Source organism: Micrasema longulum, unplaced genomic scaffold (genome assembly GCF_059751315.1).
Source record: "Micrasema longulum isolate JH-2025_06_02 unplaced genomic scaffold, ASM5975131v1 h1tg000916l, whole genome shotgun sequence".
Lineage (NCBI taxonomy): Eukaryota > Metazoa > Arthropoda > Insecta > Trichoptera > Brachycentridae > Micrasema > Micrasema longulum.
Genome location: NW_028278107.1, coordinates 79,593 through 98,284, shown reverse-complemented (window position 1 = coordinate 98,284; position 18,692 = coordinate 79,593). Strand labels below are relative to the sequence as shown.

At 31.6% G+C, this 18,692-nt stretch overlaps 1 protein-coding gene across 1 annotated transcript; it reads left to right on the top strand.

Moving 5' to 3' along the window:
- The first annotated feature begins 3,960 nt into the window (after positions 1 to 3,960).
- On the top strand, positions 3,961 to 8,451 carry LOC148278194 (protein takeout-like). The gene is made up of 4 exons (XM_088231782.1): positions 3,961 to 4,199; positions 5,806 to 5,936; positions 6,791 to 6,940; positions 8,300 to 8,451. Exons 1-4 carry the CDS (start codon positions 3,961 to 3,963, stop codon positions 8,449 to 8,451), a joined length of 672 nt encoding a protein of 223 aa, XP_088087908.1.
- The last annotated feature ends 10,241 nt before the right edge of the window (positions 8,452 to 18,692 follow it).

Genomic DNA, 18,692 nt, shown 5'->3' with positions numbered 1-18,692 from the left:
CACGTTACCGTTCAGTTTTGCCATAATTCTGTCTCAGATTTGCACTTCTGATTTCATGATTTGTAACCCTATCATACGTATTTTGACCATGTTCACTCCTACTTTCATTCTTTCTCTGCCAGTTCCATGTTTATTTACCATACATAGGTTTTGGGACTAAAACTCCGTTGTGCGCTATTCCATCTAGCTTCGATTAGTGATATTTAATGATAATTTTACTTTTTTTATGTTAACTAATTACAACGGGGATAGAAAACATTTTTGAGAAGGGAATATGAAAGTCCAGGCATTTACAGTGCTTATGACATGGCATTGGCTGGTTTAAGTGGCCACATTACACACTGTGTAACATTCTTCATTTCGCTTATGTTTGAACAGCCATATTTTTTTGTTCTTCCTTCTGTTGATTTAAGTGAAGTAAAATAGCTGAAACCTTATTGTTGTGAATAGATTCATCTGATCGATTTTTAAAATTTTCAGAAATATTTTTTTTTTTAATCAATCAGAATGAAATTTCCTTTGAGGTAAATTTTCTGTTTTTCAAAATTATTTATCATATTTGTTTACCGTACGTTCAAAGACAACAGATAAAATTAAGAGCTTTTTTGGATTTTTGAATGGTCTTAGCTCCTGTAAGAAACTATTTATTCAAAAAAAAACACGCCAATAGTATCTATAAATTCATACTGTGTAAAAAATCACTGCTTTAGTGCCAATATCCAGGGAGAAAATACGAGGATACGTTTGTATGAATAAAAGTAACACCGCGTGTTCTACTAAAAATCCTTTCGGCCATCCGGCCATATTTTTAGATTACTTTTAACACTTTGTATCCCGGAGCCGTGTAAACACGTGATTATATAACCACGCGTTATGTCCCGTGTTTTTACGTGATTTACCAGCTGTTCAAAAAAGTGAATTTAATTGACATGTAGTGACTTTTATCAGTATTTTTTCGCTGCTGGTAAACTACGTAAATACTGGGGACCAGGACACAACGCGTGGTTATTATAATCACGTGTTTACACGGCTCCAGGATACGAAGCACAAATAAAGGAATGAGACGTTGTAGGTATATGTGCGAACATTGCAATGTGGCTCTCCGTAGAGGCCAATGTTGGCAAAACTACCATACAAAAATGACTTTTAAAACTGTTACAAATAAACATGAGAAGTAAAAATTGATTTAAACAAATCTTTTTGTTATTATGACACGTTTGAGAAACCCATCAGAAACCCTGAAATTTCAAAAAAATGGGCCGGGCACAGCGTAAATTCTATGTGTATTCGGCCGGTACTCGAAGTGTTAATACGTTTTTAAAACAAATTTGGATTAATTTACTAAAGTTATTTTTGTAAAGCAGGAACTTCTTTCAGCAACAATGTATGTGAGTAAAATAAAAATATAAACATGATTTTTATCATGTCATGTATCTAGGATGTAATTATCCGTAATCTCTAATGTGTTATTATGAACTAGTATACTTACGTACATAACACGATATTACTTAGTAAGAAAGATAACGAGTTATCATTAAAACTGAATAATAAACAGGTAATTTATTTATTTCTAAAATAAATTTAATTAATAAAATCAACTTAAACAAGATGGCGCCAATTTAATAAGAAATAATCGTTGTTCGGCGTCTGCGCTTTTCTACTACGAACATATAAATATATGAAATATAGTGTGAAATACTTTTTTGTTGAGGCTTTCAATGAACACATGATAGTATTGGCTAAAAACTAGATATATATTTACAAATTACAGTGAACATAGAAACAACAAATTATAAAAGACAATGAAAGAGAATACGTAGGAAAGATAAAAACAATGCAAATATATATGTACAAGAATATCATCAAATCGTTGCCGTTCAGGCAGGTCACTGACCCTAAAAATGACAGTTTTTTTAACAAAATACGAATATGCCAATCAAAGCGTAAAATAATATAATTGAACGGGTAAATATAACCATGGTAACTAAATTAGAAAAAAGTTGCGTAAATCCGAATTATTTGTTTTGTGAATTTACACTGTTAAATTTTAAAACAAAAAAACATGTTAAAAAATATTTATTTTAAAAAAAGTTCATTCTCAACTACATTACAATAATTATTTCTAATATAAACTTCCTTTTTTAAAAGATTTTGTCTTTTTTTGATTTTGACTCTTCCCACGTCAATCCAGCGCCCTTTAATTCCACCGAATAAAGTCTAAAGATAGTCATTGACGGCCTTCCAGGGCGTGACGTGGCGTGAGCCCGCAGGCTTATAGAAGAGACAACTTTGGTTTAGGTTCTCCTGAGGCATGCGCAGCACGTGCCCATGCCAGGTCCACCGCTGCATCCTTAAGACGCTTGTTATAAGAGGCTGCTGCGTCCGTTCTTGGACTTCAATGTTGGTTATAAAAACGAACTACCTTATACCTAATGTTCTTCTCAAGCACTTACTCTCAAAACTCAGAAGCTTGGTGTTTTGAGCTTTGGTAAGGTGCCAAGATTCGCACCCATATAGGAGTACTGGTATTATACAAGAGTTGAATAACTGGCATTTCGTTTTGACTGAGTACAAACTTGAGTTCCAGACAACACGCATCATGTTAAAAGTTGCTCCAGCAATTCCTAGGCGGATTGGGAGCTCTTTGTGCATGCTTCCATCCTCAGTTATGTAAACTCCCAAGTATTTAAAGCTGTCAACTTTCTCAATCCTCTGCCCATTATTACAGAGAGGTTGATCAGGGTCAGGACAAGATTTGTTGCCCATAATCTGAGTATTCTTTGTATTAATATTAAGACCCAGACGAGTTGAGTTTTCCTGCAGTGTGTCAACGATTTCCTGAAAATCACCAACATACTTTTCAAAAAGAACTGCATCATCTGCATACTCCAAATCACACAACTTTAGGGGGCAGTTCACTTCTATACCTCGAGGTGAAACATATGGGCAAAAGTGTATATTTTAAATTCTGTAATGTCCTGCCGGTAAAAAAACTTTCTGACTACAAATTGATTGTTGATTATTTTGTTGATCTGGGATATAAAAAAAGGGTTTCTCACACTCACAAAATTAAATTGAAAACTAAGGGCTCTCTGATCGTTCCCAGAATTTACTTCGGAGAACGAACATTCAATTACGTAATTCCAAGGTTCTTCAATGATCTCCCACAAACCATCATTAACATGAAAGATCTTCAAATGAAAAAAAGAACTGAAAAAATATCTTCTAAATACTGTATATTGCTTGTTAATAAATAAATTTGTATAATATAAATAAAATAATGTAAAATAAACCTGCCATTAAAAAAAAATGTGTCCTACCGAAAATTCTTTAGAATTAGTAGGTAACAAATTGTAATATGTATTTAAAAATATCAAATAAACGCTGCTCTGCAGCACTGAAACTGAAAAACCTTCAAGATATTTCAAAATGTATCAACAGGAAAAAGTTACTTGTAGAATTTATTAAAAAACTTTTTATGAATTGTTTGACAAAACATCTCTAAAACACAAAAATCAGATTTTTCCTTGGTCACCAAATTTTCAAATTGCGTTTTTAAAATGATGTTTTTGGGTTAGTGACTTTTCCTTGAATGGCGACAAAATGATATTAGTAATAATAACCACAGAACTAAATCATATTTGTAAAAATAAGAACGTTACGCAGTATGCAAATGTAGCTGCCTATTTGAATTTAGAAATCCGAAAATACTAAAGAGAAAATGGCATGAATAAGTTAAATAAAGTGGGTTGTGGTCTCGACGTGGGCTTCGGACCAGGAGGTTCAAGGTTTGAATCACGTTCCAACGTGTTTCCCATTTTTAAATACAATTGTTTGCGTGTAAAAGAAGGTGGGCCAAAATTAAAGTATTTTCATAAATCATAAGTCTTAAAAACCCATTTTTTTTTTTTTATATTTCAGGATTGCTTTCTTTAGTTTGTATTATTTCCAGCTTCTTACATGACTCCGTGTTACCGAAGCGACCCTTACATGAATGACTGTATCCTAAAACAAACACGGCTGTCAATCAAGTCTTATACCAAAGGAGATCCTTCCAGAGGGCTGATTAGCCTGGATCCTATAACAGCAGATGAAATTAAAACCGCGGCCTTTGGCAGTGGGAAAAATGATGGAATCAAAATTGCCTTCAGAAAAGTTACGATTCGTGGTCTTGGCGATGGAGATGTGAAAAATATAACGTAAGTATTATTTATAAGTCCCTATCCATACCAGTAGCTCAATCACAAATAACTATCGACGTGCTTAAAAACATGTTAAGCATTTGAGCGATCACAATGAACAATAATGAACATGCTTGTTATCGCAGTCATAAGTCAACGCATGTTTGATCTCTAAGTCAACGCTCGTGTCGGTTTGTTTTTTGTTTTCCTAGTAAATGGATACAGTTTATTGGCGAAAATCAGCGTTATACAATATACTGCATTTGCAAAAAAGTAAGAAGTATGTAATACAAAAAAAAGAAAATGAAATTAAAATTACTAAGGCGACTGCTTTTCTTGACATTTGGCTTGCGAACCGTTGGTTAAATGCAATGAATAGCATGATAAATAATAAATCTTTTTTTTTAAAAGCAGTTTTGGAATATTTTCTATATTTATACCGGTGAAATTCAAATATGTGATTGCGCAGGAGGATTATACGTCGCGAAACGTAAATATTTTGATATTTAGTATTAGGTGTTTACGGGTGTTCTTTTTTGATCGCGAATACGATAAACAACCATGGTGAGAAATTGTTATCACGTCGCTTATTAGCACGTCGATAGTTATTTGTGATTGAGCTACAGAAGCTCCTACATGAAATGTGAACATGCAATTTACATATGTATTTTATTATTTAAATGAAAGACAAATGATTTTTCAATTCACTATGGAATTCAATTTAGAAATTCAAGTATCACTCATATTTTATGTGTATACATAGAATTAAGAATAGTCCAGAAACCGCATACGCACATCAAACAGAAGGCGACTCAACTACTCATAAATGAGTAGGTTTACGTTTTGACCAATTAGTTTCATTGTAGACGTCGCTCAGTACGCAGCTCCTGATTTGAATTCAACTATGCCGTGTTGTGTCCTTTTAAAGTTTAGAAATACTGCTAGGATCTTAAAGAAACAGGATGCAATTACATTTCATCTGTAATTTGCAAATGAATGTGTATATAACAAATGCATTACTTAAAAACTGATTTTTTTTCCATCTGTCAGATTGTCGAAGAAACGAAATTGAAATTTCGTTAGTGATGCCAGGGTATAATTTTTTTTACCCTACTCTGCTCATCTAATAAAAGAACTAATGAAAATTAGACCTCGGATTAAACTACGCCGTGGAGGATATTTGAACATTATCTTTAAAACTTCAAATATTATTTGACATGATATAAAAATATCCGTTTTATGTCAAATAATTTTTTTTTAATATTTCAAGTTCAAAGTTCATTAATTCTATTACTCTTTTTAAATGACCCTTTACTTATCTACTCTGTTGTGTCAATCAATGTTTCCGCGAGCACAATAAAATTTTTAAGAAATTAACAGATTACTTTTTTTTTACTTTACATTTGTGTTATGATTTTTTTTTCCCATCAAGCAACATTACCCGGCGACTTCACGAATACGCGCGGCGAAAGTAAACTGGAGTGAGGAATTATTGCACACAGTCCGATGTATTCAAATGTGATTCTACGCTCCTTCTGGACTATTCTTAATTCTATGTTTCCAATAATTTTCATAAAAAAACTTGAATTTTTCACATTTATAACGATTTTCTGTGTTTTTTTAGATTGGACCTTTCTACACTTAGATTGAAGGCCATAGCTAACGTTAATTTAACACTCGATGCTATGTATGAACTGAGTGGACGATTGTTACTCCTTCCTTTGGTAGGAAACGGAAAAGCTCAGGTTGTTTTTAGTGAGTAATTTTATATAAATACATAATTACTTGGCTGTTTTTTCGAATGAAAATTACAGTTTTGTGTGTAAAATAGAACCAGAATCCTGCAGGAATGTTTTTGACTCGATCGCTACTCTCATGGCTAGACACTGAGTGCGCTAATAGACGTTTATATATATATATTTTGAGGAAAATATAAACGATGACGTGAATTTACAATAAATATAAATTATTTTATTTATTTTCCTATAGTTAAAAGTACTGTAAAACATTATTATTGATAGTAAAATATAATGGTAAGCTGCGCATAATCGATAATTTAGACGATTCATCCCTGCAATATAGCTCCCTTTGCACAATTAAGAGTCGATAACTAAGTGATAATGACGATTCTTGATTTTTTTTAGTTTTTTCTATCGCCTGTTAATTCTGTCTAGATATATTTTCGCGTAAATAAATGACTTGTATATTAGTATATATAAGATAGTCCGTTGAATAAAATTATGTTTGTATGGTGGTTTCATTTAATTGAAGAGGTGCTCGTATATTTAAATATTTTTTTGTTTTTTTAATAACCTACCTTAATTAAGTAAAACTGTATCCAGGCAGCAACGCATTTTTTTAGAAGTATTTTTTAAACCAGTATCGGCATGTTTCATCTTTTTTTTTGCTAGATAATGAGATAGGCTGACAAATCAGATTTTCGATCTGTTTGTTTTTCTTCCTTGAGTTTTTGCAGTACTTTTTAAGGTCCAATAATTATAATAGTATGGCTCTATTGATCGTTAACTATTAAAAATGTAGGAGTTTATAGGAGTTCATTGTTTGAAAATTTTTAAGTTAACTTAATCATTATTTTTTAATATTTTCAGAAAACGTGAGAATGGTGTACACTTTAGATCACGAGGTTTACTGTAAAGATGGTGTTGAATATTTACGATCACTGAAAGATGATCTGAAATACGACGTAGGAAAGGCCCAGTTTCGCTTTGAAAATTTGTTTAACGGAGACAAGATTTTGGGTAAGTTTTTTAGAATCTCTATACGTCTGGATAAATTAAGAATACTATCATATGTATAGTTAAACCTTAGGATGTTAAATAGCTTGCCTCTACTTAGTTGCTCGCTACTTAATGGATCTGAGCTTGGAGGGGGGGATTTAGCGAAATATAAACTCTCGCCCTCTACAGAGTCAGGCTCTTTAAAAACTTAGGCTTGGACGACGAGAACTAGTTTACAGGGACATGTCACAATAGAACGTAGTTATGCAAAAAGCAGCAAGTCCGCAATTTTGAAAAAAACGATATATTGGTTCTATCGGTTACAGTAAAGTCAAAAATTTAATTTTCTGCTAAAAACATCCAGGCTGCTTTCATACAAAAAACTGTTATAATCACCTTCTAAAAATAAAGTTGATCACAAAAACGGCATTTAGCAATTTGCAAAAAACACCCACAGCACTAAAAAAATCTTACCGTACAGATACTGATGGGAAGATCAATGTCTCCTGAAATCTACTTCTTTAAATAAATTGAAGTGGATAAATACATGAGTATTTTATTTTTTTAATTCGCTAACTTAAAAACAACCGTTATAAAAATGTATGTGTTAATACTGAATATCACCTCATACATTCAAAATTTAAATGAGGTTACATTCAATATGAGATCTGGCCGTTTTCTGTAAAATGCTTATTTTGAATCGTGTAGTCAGCAGGACCTAAAAAAATCACTAGAATTTCTTTAACAAGTGATAAAATTACTTTTAAAGTTATTATAACAAACGAATTAAGTGATTTTTTACAAATAAGTACCCTAATTTTAATAAAAAAATAAACGTTCAATATATAATGACAGCATACATCAGAGTTTAACTAGGGCTGAATGTTTTTTCTAAAATACACATCTTAAGTTGTGTGGTCAGTCACACTTAAAAAATCATTAACACTGGTCAAATACATAATAAAATATTTTTGTATTACAAAAAAAAACAAAGTATTCATTATTTATCAAAGTAAAAAACATTCCAACTGTTGTGTAGATTTCATTATTAACTCTTTTTACAAAAATGCTATAATCTTAGTTTCACTTTTATGGCTGGCTGCTTTCTGCATAACTACATTCAATAGATCAACATATGTCGGTGACGTCTGGAGTGTATAATAAAGCACTTACCTCTGTTTTTTTCAGAACCACAATAAAACTTAATTATCTCTAAATAAATTATTTCGTAAAGAGAAAAATTTTGAGCAACATTTTAGTACCCAAAAACAGGTTAAGTCCTTGTGGTATATTAGTTGAAACACTTTTCGTTCATTGTATTTTTTAAATTACATGTTACAATTTTATTACATGTATTATATTTACAATACTCTTTTTCAGGAGACGCAACAAATGCACTTTTAAACAGCAATTGGAGAGACGTGGTGCAAGAGACGGCTCCTCCTATAGTGGACTACATAAGGAGGAATTTCAGGAAATCTGCTGATATTTTACACGAACAAGTTCCATTTGATGAATTTGTGAGACCGTAAAATTTGTAATGCGACTTAGCTTGCAGAGAGATAGTTATCATTTTAATGTTTTCATGACTAAAAAATGGATATGAAAGTTATCGTTTATCGACTACAATACATTTTCCAAACAAAATTTTAGTTTGTTTTAATTTATGTTTCTGTTCCGAAATTTTATTGTTGTTTTATTTTATTTTTTATAAAATGCTGCGCTTACGCATTTTCAAAATATATTTTTTTTCTAATTCAAGAAAAAAAAATGTGTCAAGACATCAATTTATTTTAAAATATAAATCCGTTATTTCTTTTTTATTTGTTTATTTATACATCAACGGTTCAAAGAACCTTTTACGGCAAAATGATTTACAGAAATAATCACAGCAGTGCACAATAATCATGTTGTTCATAGTATAAAATAATAGAATAATTTAAACTAAACAATTGAGTGAACATATAATACAAAAACCAAAACAGTAAAGAAGAAACATAACATCTCTCAATAAAAAATAACAAAAACCATGAGAAAATCTTATGTTCTAAATATAAATATAATACAGTAAAGTTGAGAACAACTAGATAATAATAATAAAAAAAAACTAATACAATATTAGTACTTTAAAAATTATAAGTTTTTTAGAGCAATAAAATATTTTTAAAAATAAAAAACTTAAAACTTATAATTCAATTTTTATTATATTTTCAAAGTTCACGTTTCAAGAAGAATAAATATGAAAGAAAGGTTTGCTTTATTTATTTTTTTTATCTATAATTGCAGGGAAACTGAATTCACATAACTGTATTACAAATAACCAAATACAACAGAGATGGAGAACATTTCAGAGATGGGAATATAGAAATCTAGGCATTTACAAGGCTGTTGACCTGTCATGGGCTGGTTTAAGTGGCCATTTTACACACTATGTAACATTCACCACTTTGACTGGGTTTGAACATTCATATTTCTTGAATTCTTTCATCTGTTGATTTATAGAAGTTAAAGAGCTGAAACCTTTATTATTGTGAAGAGATTCATCTGATTGGATTATTTCATAGATTAGGGAACGCTTGAAAACAATTCTCTAATTTTTAAACTTCTTCTTGAAACAGTTGTTTTTTGTTTGTTTTCAGACGTTTGAGAGTTCGTGAAATAATCCAATCAGATGAATCTCTTCACAACAATAAATGTTTCATCTCTTTTATATCACTCAAATCAACAGATGAACAAATCGAAGAAATATAGATGTTCGAATACAGAAAAAATTATGAATGTTATACAACGAGTAAAGTAGCCACTTAAACCAGCCCATGACAGATCATAAGCCCTGTAAATTCCTAGACTTTCATGCTCCTTTATGTAAAATTTTCTCCATCTTTCTTGTAATTTGTTAATCTTAATGACTTTCTAAGGGGTGAGATCCAGTCTTTTGTCTGTAAACATTTGGACAAACTCAAAATATTGCAAGTATTACAATCGTAGAGTAATAACCTAATGGAGTCGCCTATACGGAGAAAAGATTATTGACCACGAAGTTAGCTACAAATTACAGGAATACAACGAGCCGTAGATATTTGGGTTGAGAATCTCAAGCGCTACGTGAAACCGTCCATTAATTATTTATTTATTTGACACTTTATATAAAAATACAATATGTATAAGGGAAGGCATATTGCCTTAATGCAATTTCTTCCTACCTACCCAAACGTTCAGTTTGAGGAAATATAATTACATGGACATATTGAATCTTACAATTTTATACAAAAATTAAAAACAAAGATTGATTAAAGAATTAAAAATTATCACTTTACTATGAAGAGAGAAGAGGGGATAGGAAGGGAAAAAGCAGGATAAAGGAACAATTTAAATATTTAGATAGTGACATTTCAATCTTGACTCAAATGTAAATAAATAACGGGCGTCTCGAATATTAGTGGGTAGATTATTCCACAATCATGCAGCTACTACTGTGAAAGAGGAAGCAAGAAAATAAGAGCAATGACAGGGTATTAAAAGGGTTCTCTCGTTTGTTGTTAAACTAAAAGCCAAACTAAAACCAAACCGAAAAATTGGAACGCTTTTGTTCAATGCAATAAAGCTTAATGGCTTTTCTAGGAAATTATTACTCTTAGAGACTTACTTATAAATCTGGTATAAAGTTAACCTTGAGAATAGTGGTAGGATAATGATGGCATAGCAAAAAGCATTACTTATAAACCTCGCATAGAGTTAAACTCGGTTTAAATCAGGGATAGCGACCATAGAAACTTATACCTGCACATTACGTGGTATAACGCTGGAATAAGCACGCGATCTGTCAAAAATCATATTTTTCGGTAATCAAAATGATAGTTTTTGTATCAGAAAAGTTGATGCATGCCACGGATTGGAGAACCTTACTGGATGTCAAAAATAAAATATAAAAAATAAGGAATAATTAAAAAAATATATCTTCAAGCATTTTTGTCCTTTTTTGTCCTTATCCCGCCCAATTTACAGTAACTTAATGTTCTTAAAATTAATATTTAAAAAATCTTTGATTATTGAGTACTTGAAAATAACATTTTTATATGTATAAATTGTTTGTATTTATTTGATATGTAATATATATATTCTTTACTAACTTTGTATACTATGTGGAAATCTGTTATTGGTTCTGAGTTTATACACTATATCTGTTTGTTTACTAAAAATATGTATGTAGAACTGTTGATTTCCCTAATAAAATAAAAATAAAAATAAAATAAATAAAAATATATTTATAGATGACAACCATGAAGTTTCGCATAAATAAATTGTCTATGTTTTTATGAATGTATGTATGTGTATGCGCATGGGTGTATGTACGTGTGTGTGTACATATGTACATGTGTATATATGTGTATATTTATATATAAATGTGTGTATATATGTGTATGTCTGTATGTATATGAATCAAAATGTGTATCCGAATAAGTTTATATTTTGTTTGTCTGTGCTCTATATTAATTTGTTAACTATTTTAATATATTAAAATGTAATTGCCTAGCTTGGAACGGGGTATGTACCCTTGTTAGCTGGGCAAAGTGAACATGGAATTGTATTTTGATAAAGAGTGTGAATAAATAAATAAATAAATAAATAGATTTTTGTTCAATTTGAAATAATTTCGAAGTCCTGCGACTTTTTCAAGTGATTTTTAATAATTTGTTTTTGTAATATCTGAAATGTTTTTAATGTATTTTAATTAATTGTGATAAACAAAGAAACACGAATAAACTAAAGAACTCGTTTTTACCTTCTCCTCTTCTTCCCAATTTTGATTTATTTTTTTAACGGTTTTCTCCATGTTCTCAATTACACTGACAGTAGTCTCGATTTGACTTTGACGTTTGTTTGTTGTTTGTTATAAAAGTTACTGCGCACGCGCACATATCAGTGTTGACTGTTTAAAAAAAATGATGCGTAAAATAACCAGTGAATTGTTTTTCCAGGTAATAAATATTTTTATAAGTAAGCCTTTTTATATCGGTTAAAAATAGTAAAATCGGGTATAGTTATTTCTTAATCTAAACCTGGTATAAGGAAATCTAATAAGTGAGGCCCTACGATTACAATTGATCGAAAAGTACAAGATCATTAAGATAGCGAAATCTGTATGTAAAGAAAACTGATATGATTTTATTATTTTTACCGATTAAAATATTAAATGAGGGTATTTATCCAATTATTGTATTTAATTGGGTGAAAAAAAACACGATCCGTATCTTAAATCATGAATAAAAAAATATTATAATTTTTTTGCAAAAACGAGACGAGACATAACTCAATATTGCAAATTATTAAAGCCCTCTAGTAAATATTATAAAAAGCTATTTCAATGTAATAGTTTTCTTTTGAATAGTTCTGGAAAATTCCAATAGATGGAAATCATTACAACTATTATTTTTTATGAAATATTATTAAATTTAAAAATCGGGTTGTGGTCCTGTGGCTAGTGTCTCGGACTCACGGACCGAAGGTCCGTGGTTCGAATCCCACTCTACCCCAACTCGATTCCATTTTCTAATAGTGAGTTATTTACAACTCGTTGAAAATGGCCCTCAAAATTAAATATTTGGGTAAATCATAAGAACGCAAATATTTCTTTTTTTTAAAAAAAAAAAAAAAAAAATTTTATATTTAACAACTTACCGACTTTTCTATGTATACTGGTTTCGAGACGTGCCCGTCTCTCTGTCAGGACACCAATTAAAACAACATGCAAAACCCACTATACACTTTTACCATAGTTGTTGCACAAAAACATAAAACGAACATGCGATGCATTTTAATAACCTTAAGGTACACGCACTGATTAGGCCGTAAAAATATTTTATGTTGTGGGAGAAATAGTTGAAAAAGGAGAGAGTGGTTGAAGGGAAAGGCATGAGCTTAATAGGTATGGGGTGACCATTACAATTATTTTTAAAGCTTTCCTAATGAGAAATATTTCCATATTATTAACTTTCAACCCTTTATTATTTGTATTTGATTTGATTTTCAAATCCGGAGAAATTAAATAGGGTGACCATTATGAAGGGACATCGTATAATGAGCTCTATTAAAATTTTGTTTGATTTTTTATCAAAAGAACATTAATTTTACAAAAAAACATCAAATACGATGAACAAATTACAACAGGTCTATGAACATTTGGACAAACTCAAATATTGTTAATACGATTAAATGAATATTATAAATGGACGAAGAGACGGGTACTCTCGAAACTGGTAGACATAGAAATGTCGGTAAGTGGTTTTAAAAAGCATTTGGTAAAATATTCAACCACAAAGTTAATGCTTCATCGTCCCTTTCCGAAGCCTATGGTGCATAGGGCACTGCATTGGTAAACTAATCACAGCGTATCTTGATCATTTTTGTTACATGAAGGTAATATGATCAGTCTTACACTTGAAGTTAATGCTTAAAAGATACATTTTTATATTCAAACGATACAATGATATATATGTTAATAATACATATTATTATGACGTGGTATTTAGCTAATAAGAAACAATAAATTGTTTATAATTTATTACGCTCATACTGACAGATTTGTATTAGATTTTAACGAGTGGATGTTGTAAGAAAATGCGATGAATTCAAGGTCGGTATTAATAAATATCACAATATCGTACAATAGACGTAGAGATAATAAAAAACTTTGTTTTTGTTAGCATATAATACAATAAAAACACTTAACCTAGAACAAAAAATAGCAATAAATATCAAAAGGTTAAAAAATAATTTACATAACGGACCTTTAAGTTATTTGATCAAATGTGTAAACATCTGTATCACAAATCGAATCACACTTTATTTTTAACATTATGTAGCAGTTTTCCTTTTCGACGCTTACAAAATCCCATACAAACACCACAAGTTAATTTTAAATCAATGGCACACTACATGTACATACCATTCGATGCAATTAATGCAAGTACATTTTCTCATAAACAGATGTTTACATGAATGCTGGTAACTAATGAGTTTATTTACGATTAACTTGCCACAAAACTTACGACGAGTAATTGAAATATAATGACATCTAAAAAATATTCACACCTCCTATTCAGTACATATTTAGCGATTTTTTTTTAATAAGCAAAACAATTTTTTAATATTTTAAACAGTTTCATATTTCTTTGATAATTGAGAACACCTAAATGTGAGATCAGTGTGAACGAAGATATTCTGAATCAGGTACAAGAGTTTGTGTATCTGGGAAGTACGTTTACTGGGGATGGAAAGTCTGAGTAAGATTATGAAAGGAGAATGAGTGCCGGGAACAGGGTGAACGGTGCACTGAAATCTACTTTGGGAAAAAAATGTTCATCGCAGGAGGCAAAACTAACAGTTAACAATGGAGTTCTAGTGCCAACTCTAATGCATAGGAGCGTAGAATGGAATTGGAAAAATAGTGATAAAAATAGGTTAAATGCTGTCAAAATGCGATCCCTCAGGTGAATGTGTGTTAAACTATGTATGATAGGTGCACAAATGTCGAGATCCGTGAACTGTGTAAGACTGAGACATGCATTATCGAAAGAATCAATAAAGGGGTGCTGCGTTGGTTTGGACGTGTTGAGCGAATGGACAGTGAAAGAGCGACTAAAAGGGTGTACGATGCGAATGTTGATGGATGCAGAAAACAAGGAAGACCGAAAAAGACATGGCACGATCAAGTCCATCAAATACTCAAAGATGGACAAGTCAAGAGTAGGAATAATCGGCGTGCGTGCATGAGAAGATGTATGAATCTAGATCTAGAATCTGAGTTCCTCCAGGGTATGCTTGGTTACAGCAGTTTGAAGAAGAAGAAGAAGGAATGTGTATTAACGAAAGCGCTTCTTTCGATTGTTGCGCGGTATTATTGACAACCCTGAAATTATGCGGAGCATTAGCTTTTATGTTCCTGATAATTACCTTAGACAGCATCAACATAGACTGTTTCACATTCCAATATACAGGACCAACCTGCCAATAGTTATGCCTGGTGGAAGGGCTATCTCTATGTTGAACAATATCACTTTGGACATTGACATTTTTCACGTCTCTGAGGGAGTTTTTCGTTACAAGATTCTCTTACTTTTTTAACATATTATTCTTTGGATTTTATGTATACTAATGTGTTTTTTTTTATATATACCTAATTTTATCTAATTATTTCTATATGTATGAATTAAGATATTTTATGTTGTAATGTACATATATATGAATAAATAAATGATAAAAAAAATGATAAAAATGAAGCGAGGTCTGTATGCAGACAAAATGATATGGCGTTCTATCTTATCTGCCTATCTCTACGGTAAAACGGCGTGATGGTTTATTGGTTTGTTTGTTTTTTGAGAATACCTCTAGGCAATTGTAACACAATGTGGCACAAATTTCAGACTCTAATTTTCTACCGTTTTATCGTTTTATTTTGAAATTTTTAAAAAAATTATAAAAAAATACGTGTTTCATTACTCGCACAAAGCTATCAAAACACCGGTTATTTCTTCAATTTGAAACGAGTTAAGTTATAGTGGGTTAAAATTTTCTTTCTTTTCACGTACTAAGATCCTAGAAATAATTCAGAAATATACAGTAAAATAATACCATTTACTTATAGAAGACCTTTGATCTTATTTATAGTAATCATTAAAGAAACTTTTTTTTTCTTCTGCGCACAATGTATCTAAGTAAGTACACACACACATATATATATACACTCACGTACATACACTCGCAAACATATAAATCCACGTTTTATGAATGCCATGTTTATATCGCATAAAACTATAGTTATATTAATTTCATTTTATTGGCCATTGTGTATAATAACAATATCCGTTTCCTTTCAATAAATTACTGAAATTAAAAATTACAAACACAACACATTAATCAAATTGATTCAGTGTGTAAGAGCATTAATTGACATTAAAAATATTTTTAAAAGTCTGATCTAGGCAAATATATTTCATTTCAACATTATCATCATTGCAAAGGTCATTGTATTGATGCTTTAACTACAGCGTATCTCGATCATTCGTTACAAAGAATAAAGGTGATTAGTCTTTCGCTTCAGGTGCCAGTCCAACAGAAATAAAATATGTCAGTGTGTAACGTCCCTTAAAACCAATATTTTACGTCCATCTTGCCGGAAATTGAACTCAGGTCTTCAATAATTGAATGCGCCAACCACTTTACAACGAAGCGTATTTATGTACATCTAATTGATTTCCATTTTTATGATTTTTTCTTGAGAGCAGCTATCAAGTGAAAAGCGCTCGTCCAGGGTTTTGGTTCTATTTTACATTCAAAGCTGTATTTTTGTCCCCCCGGACACAAATTGTCGGTGATTAAATACGTTTGTTTTTTTTTTCAATTAGAGAATTTTATATTATTTATGTTTAATGCATTAACTTTGTGGTCAAACATTTTAACTAATTCACATATTACAACAGAAACGAAGAACTTTAAAGAAGGTAATATGGAAGTCTAGGCATCTACAGGCCGTATGACCTGTCATTGGCTGGTTTAAGTGGCCACTTTATACACTGTGTCACATTCACCATTCTGCCCACATTTAAACATCTATATCCCTTCAATTCCTTAATATGTTGATGTTTTTGAAGTTGAAGATGTTTAAATTAATGTTAGTAAATATTTTATTTTTTTTGAAAAAGAGAAATACTGTAGTTCTTATTATTTTCGCAAATATTTAAATTTTCAGACCATTTCCTAAAATTTATAAAAAACTTGTGCTGAAAAAATGGAAATCGAGTTGGGGTCGAGTGGGATTTGAACCTGGGACCTTGGGTCCGTGAGTTCACAATACTGCCACGGGACCACAACCCGGTTCTGTATTAGTATATAATCACTTACCGACTTTTTTAGTGAAGGTGGAGGTGTATTTTAGTATTTGCATGTTGGTGTAGTGAGTGTCCTGACGATGAGACGGGTACGTCTCGAAACCGGTAGACTTAAAAATTCGGTTAGTGGTTATGTACTGACATTTACTTATATAAGTTAAGAGAATTTTATTTTTTATAAAGAAAGTTCCGTTTTATTTTAAAAACAATTAAATAAAATATTGTTAACTTTTCATTACAATTAGGGCCATGGTGTGGAAAACACTCATCCAGGGTTCTAGTTCTTTTTCACACACAGAGTTGTATTCTTCGTCCCCCTGGACACAAACAATTATAAGCGTAGGCAAGATTATTTGGTCTGCTATCGTCTAGCTTTTCATATTATCATCTCTAAAATATGTTCAAATATTTATCTATTAAGCTTCAAAATATCAAAACTACGTCACTGATTTTTTTCTTCGGATGTGTAATTATATTTTTCCAAGAAGTCGATTATTTATTTTTACAGCTTTAGCTCATACGTACTGGTATAAACAATTTCCAGTGCAATTATAATAACAGACACATTATAGGATTATAATTAAAAATTCGCGATGCATATGATAAGGTGCTTATTATTTATTATGAATACATTATCGCGTTTGTGTTTTGTGTATAATAGGTACTTCTTGCTTTTATTGCCTATGTTTGTTTTATTTAATGTGTTTTGATTTCCATACTCAAATGTTGCTGGGAGCTGAGACAGCTCCAATAAGCCCTGACTCCTATTGTGTGTTACCCAAATGTGCTTCTCGTAACGAGCTTGGGTCATTGGCCAGGAAGCAGAGCATAATGCTTTGGAACAAAGTACCTGGCTGACACCATGCTGACACCATGCGAAAGAACTGATAAAAGGGTTTTCGCAAAGATTTCCTTTGACCTAATAAAGCTTTGCTGAAATCAAGTAAGGATATAGCCTTTTCAGGGCAATAGAGCCTCTTCAGGGCACAGCAGATTGAACCAACACCTTGCTCGAATGAAGTTTTTTCTCTTTTTGCAAGGCAGATGAAGAAACACTTATACGCATTTTATGAGTGTGGCGTTTTGCATCGTAAAAGAAGTTTCATCCTTGGGGGACCACTGGTTAAACTTGAGGATGTTTAAAAGCTCGCTCCCTGCCTAATAGCTTGATACTTTACAAATCTGGGCTAGGATTTTTATTTTATTCGGTTAACTAGAACATTACAAAAAAAACCCCGATTCTTTTTAAATACAATAATTAATCACAAATTATAGTAGGTTGTTATGATACTAAAATAATATAACAAAATGTAAAAAGAAAAATTAAAAGTTAGAAAGTGTTTTTCTAAGGGAAGGCCCACGGTCGTGAAATATGTCGACATCCGAGGTGATGCGATTAAGTAATAAGATTGCTTTTTCAACCGGCATGACCATTGGCAGGTTGGTTCTGCATCACGGTAGGTAAAACAATCGATGCTGTCTTTGACGAAGATAGTTATCAGGTACGAACAGACCTACGTCCATCAGAATTTCTGAGTTATGTATGCGACCACCAACCACCTGGAAGAAGTGAACACCCAAATAAATGACCCTCCTCCTCCATAATGGCTGATAGCCGAGCATTTTCAGTAAACAGTCGGTTTAAAGAGCGAAGGATAATATTCACACTCCTTTAGATACAGATAGAGCAGAAATTTATTCTGCACTCTCTCCACCATCAACGAGTATCAACCCGCATGTGGCGACCAAACAATGGAACTCAACTCCAAACGACTTCTAACCGAGGAATTATAGACAATAGAATTATTCATTGTTATTCTTTATAGACCTGGGCTTGGAGAGCGGGAACTATTCACGAAGACCCGTCACATTATATCTTCATAGGT

Bases quoted from the DNA above. Each gene is read 5' to 3' on its own strand.
- LOC148278194 (XM_088231782.1), top strand. From the start codon at position 3,961: ATGACTCCGTGTTACCGAAGCGACCCTTACATGAATGACTGTATCCTA. The intron at 4,200-5,805 runs GTAAGTATTATT...GTGTTTTTTTAG, and splicing joins GGAGATGTGAAAAATATAAC to ATTGGACCTTTCTACACTTA. The intron at 5,937-6,790 runs GTGAGTAATTTT...TAATATTTTCAG, and splicing joins AAAAGCTCAGGTTGTTTTTA to AAAACGTGAGAATGGTGTAC.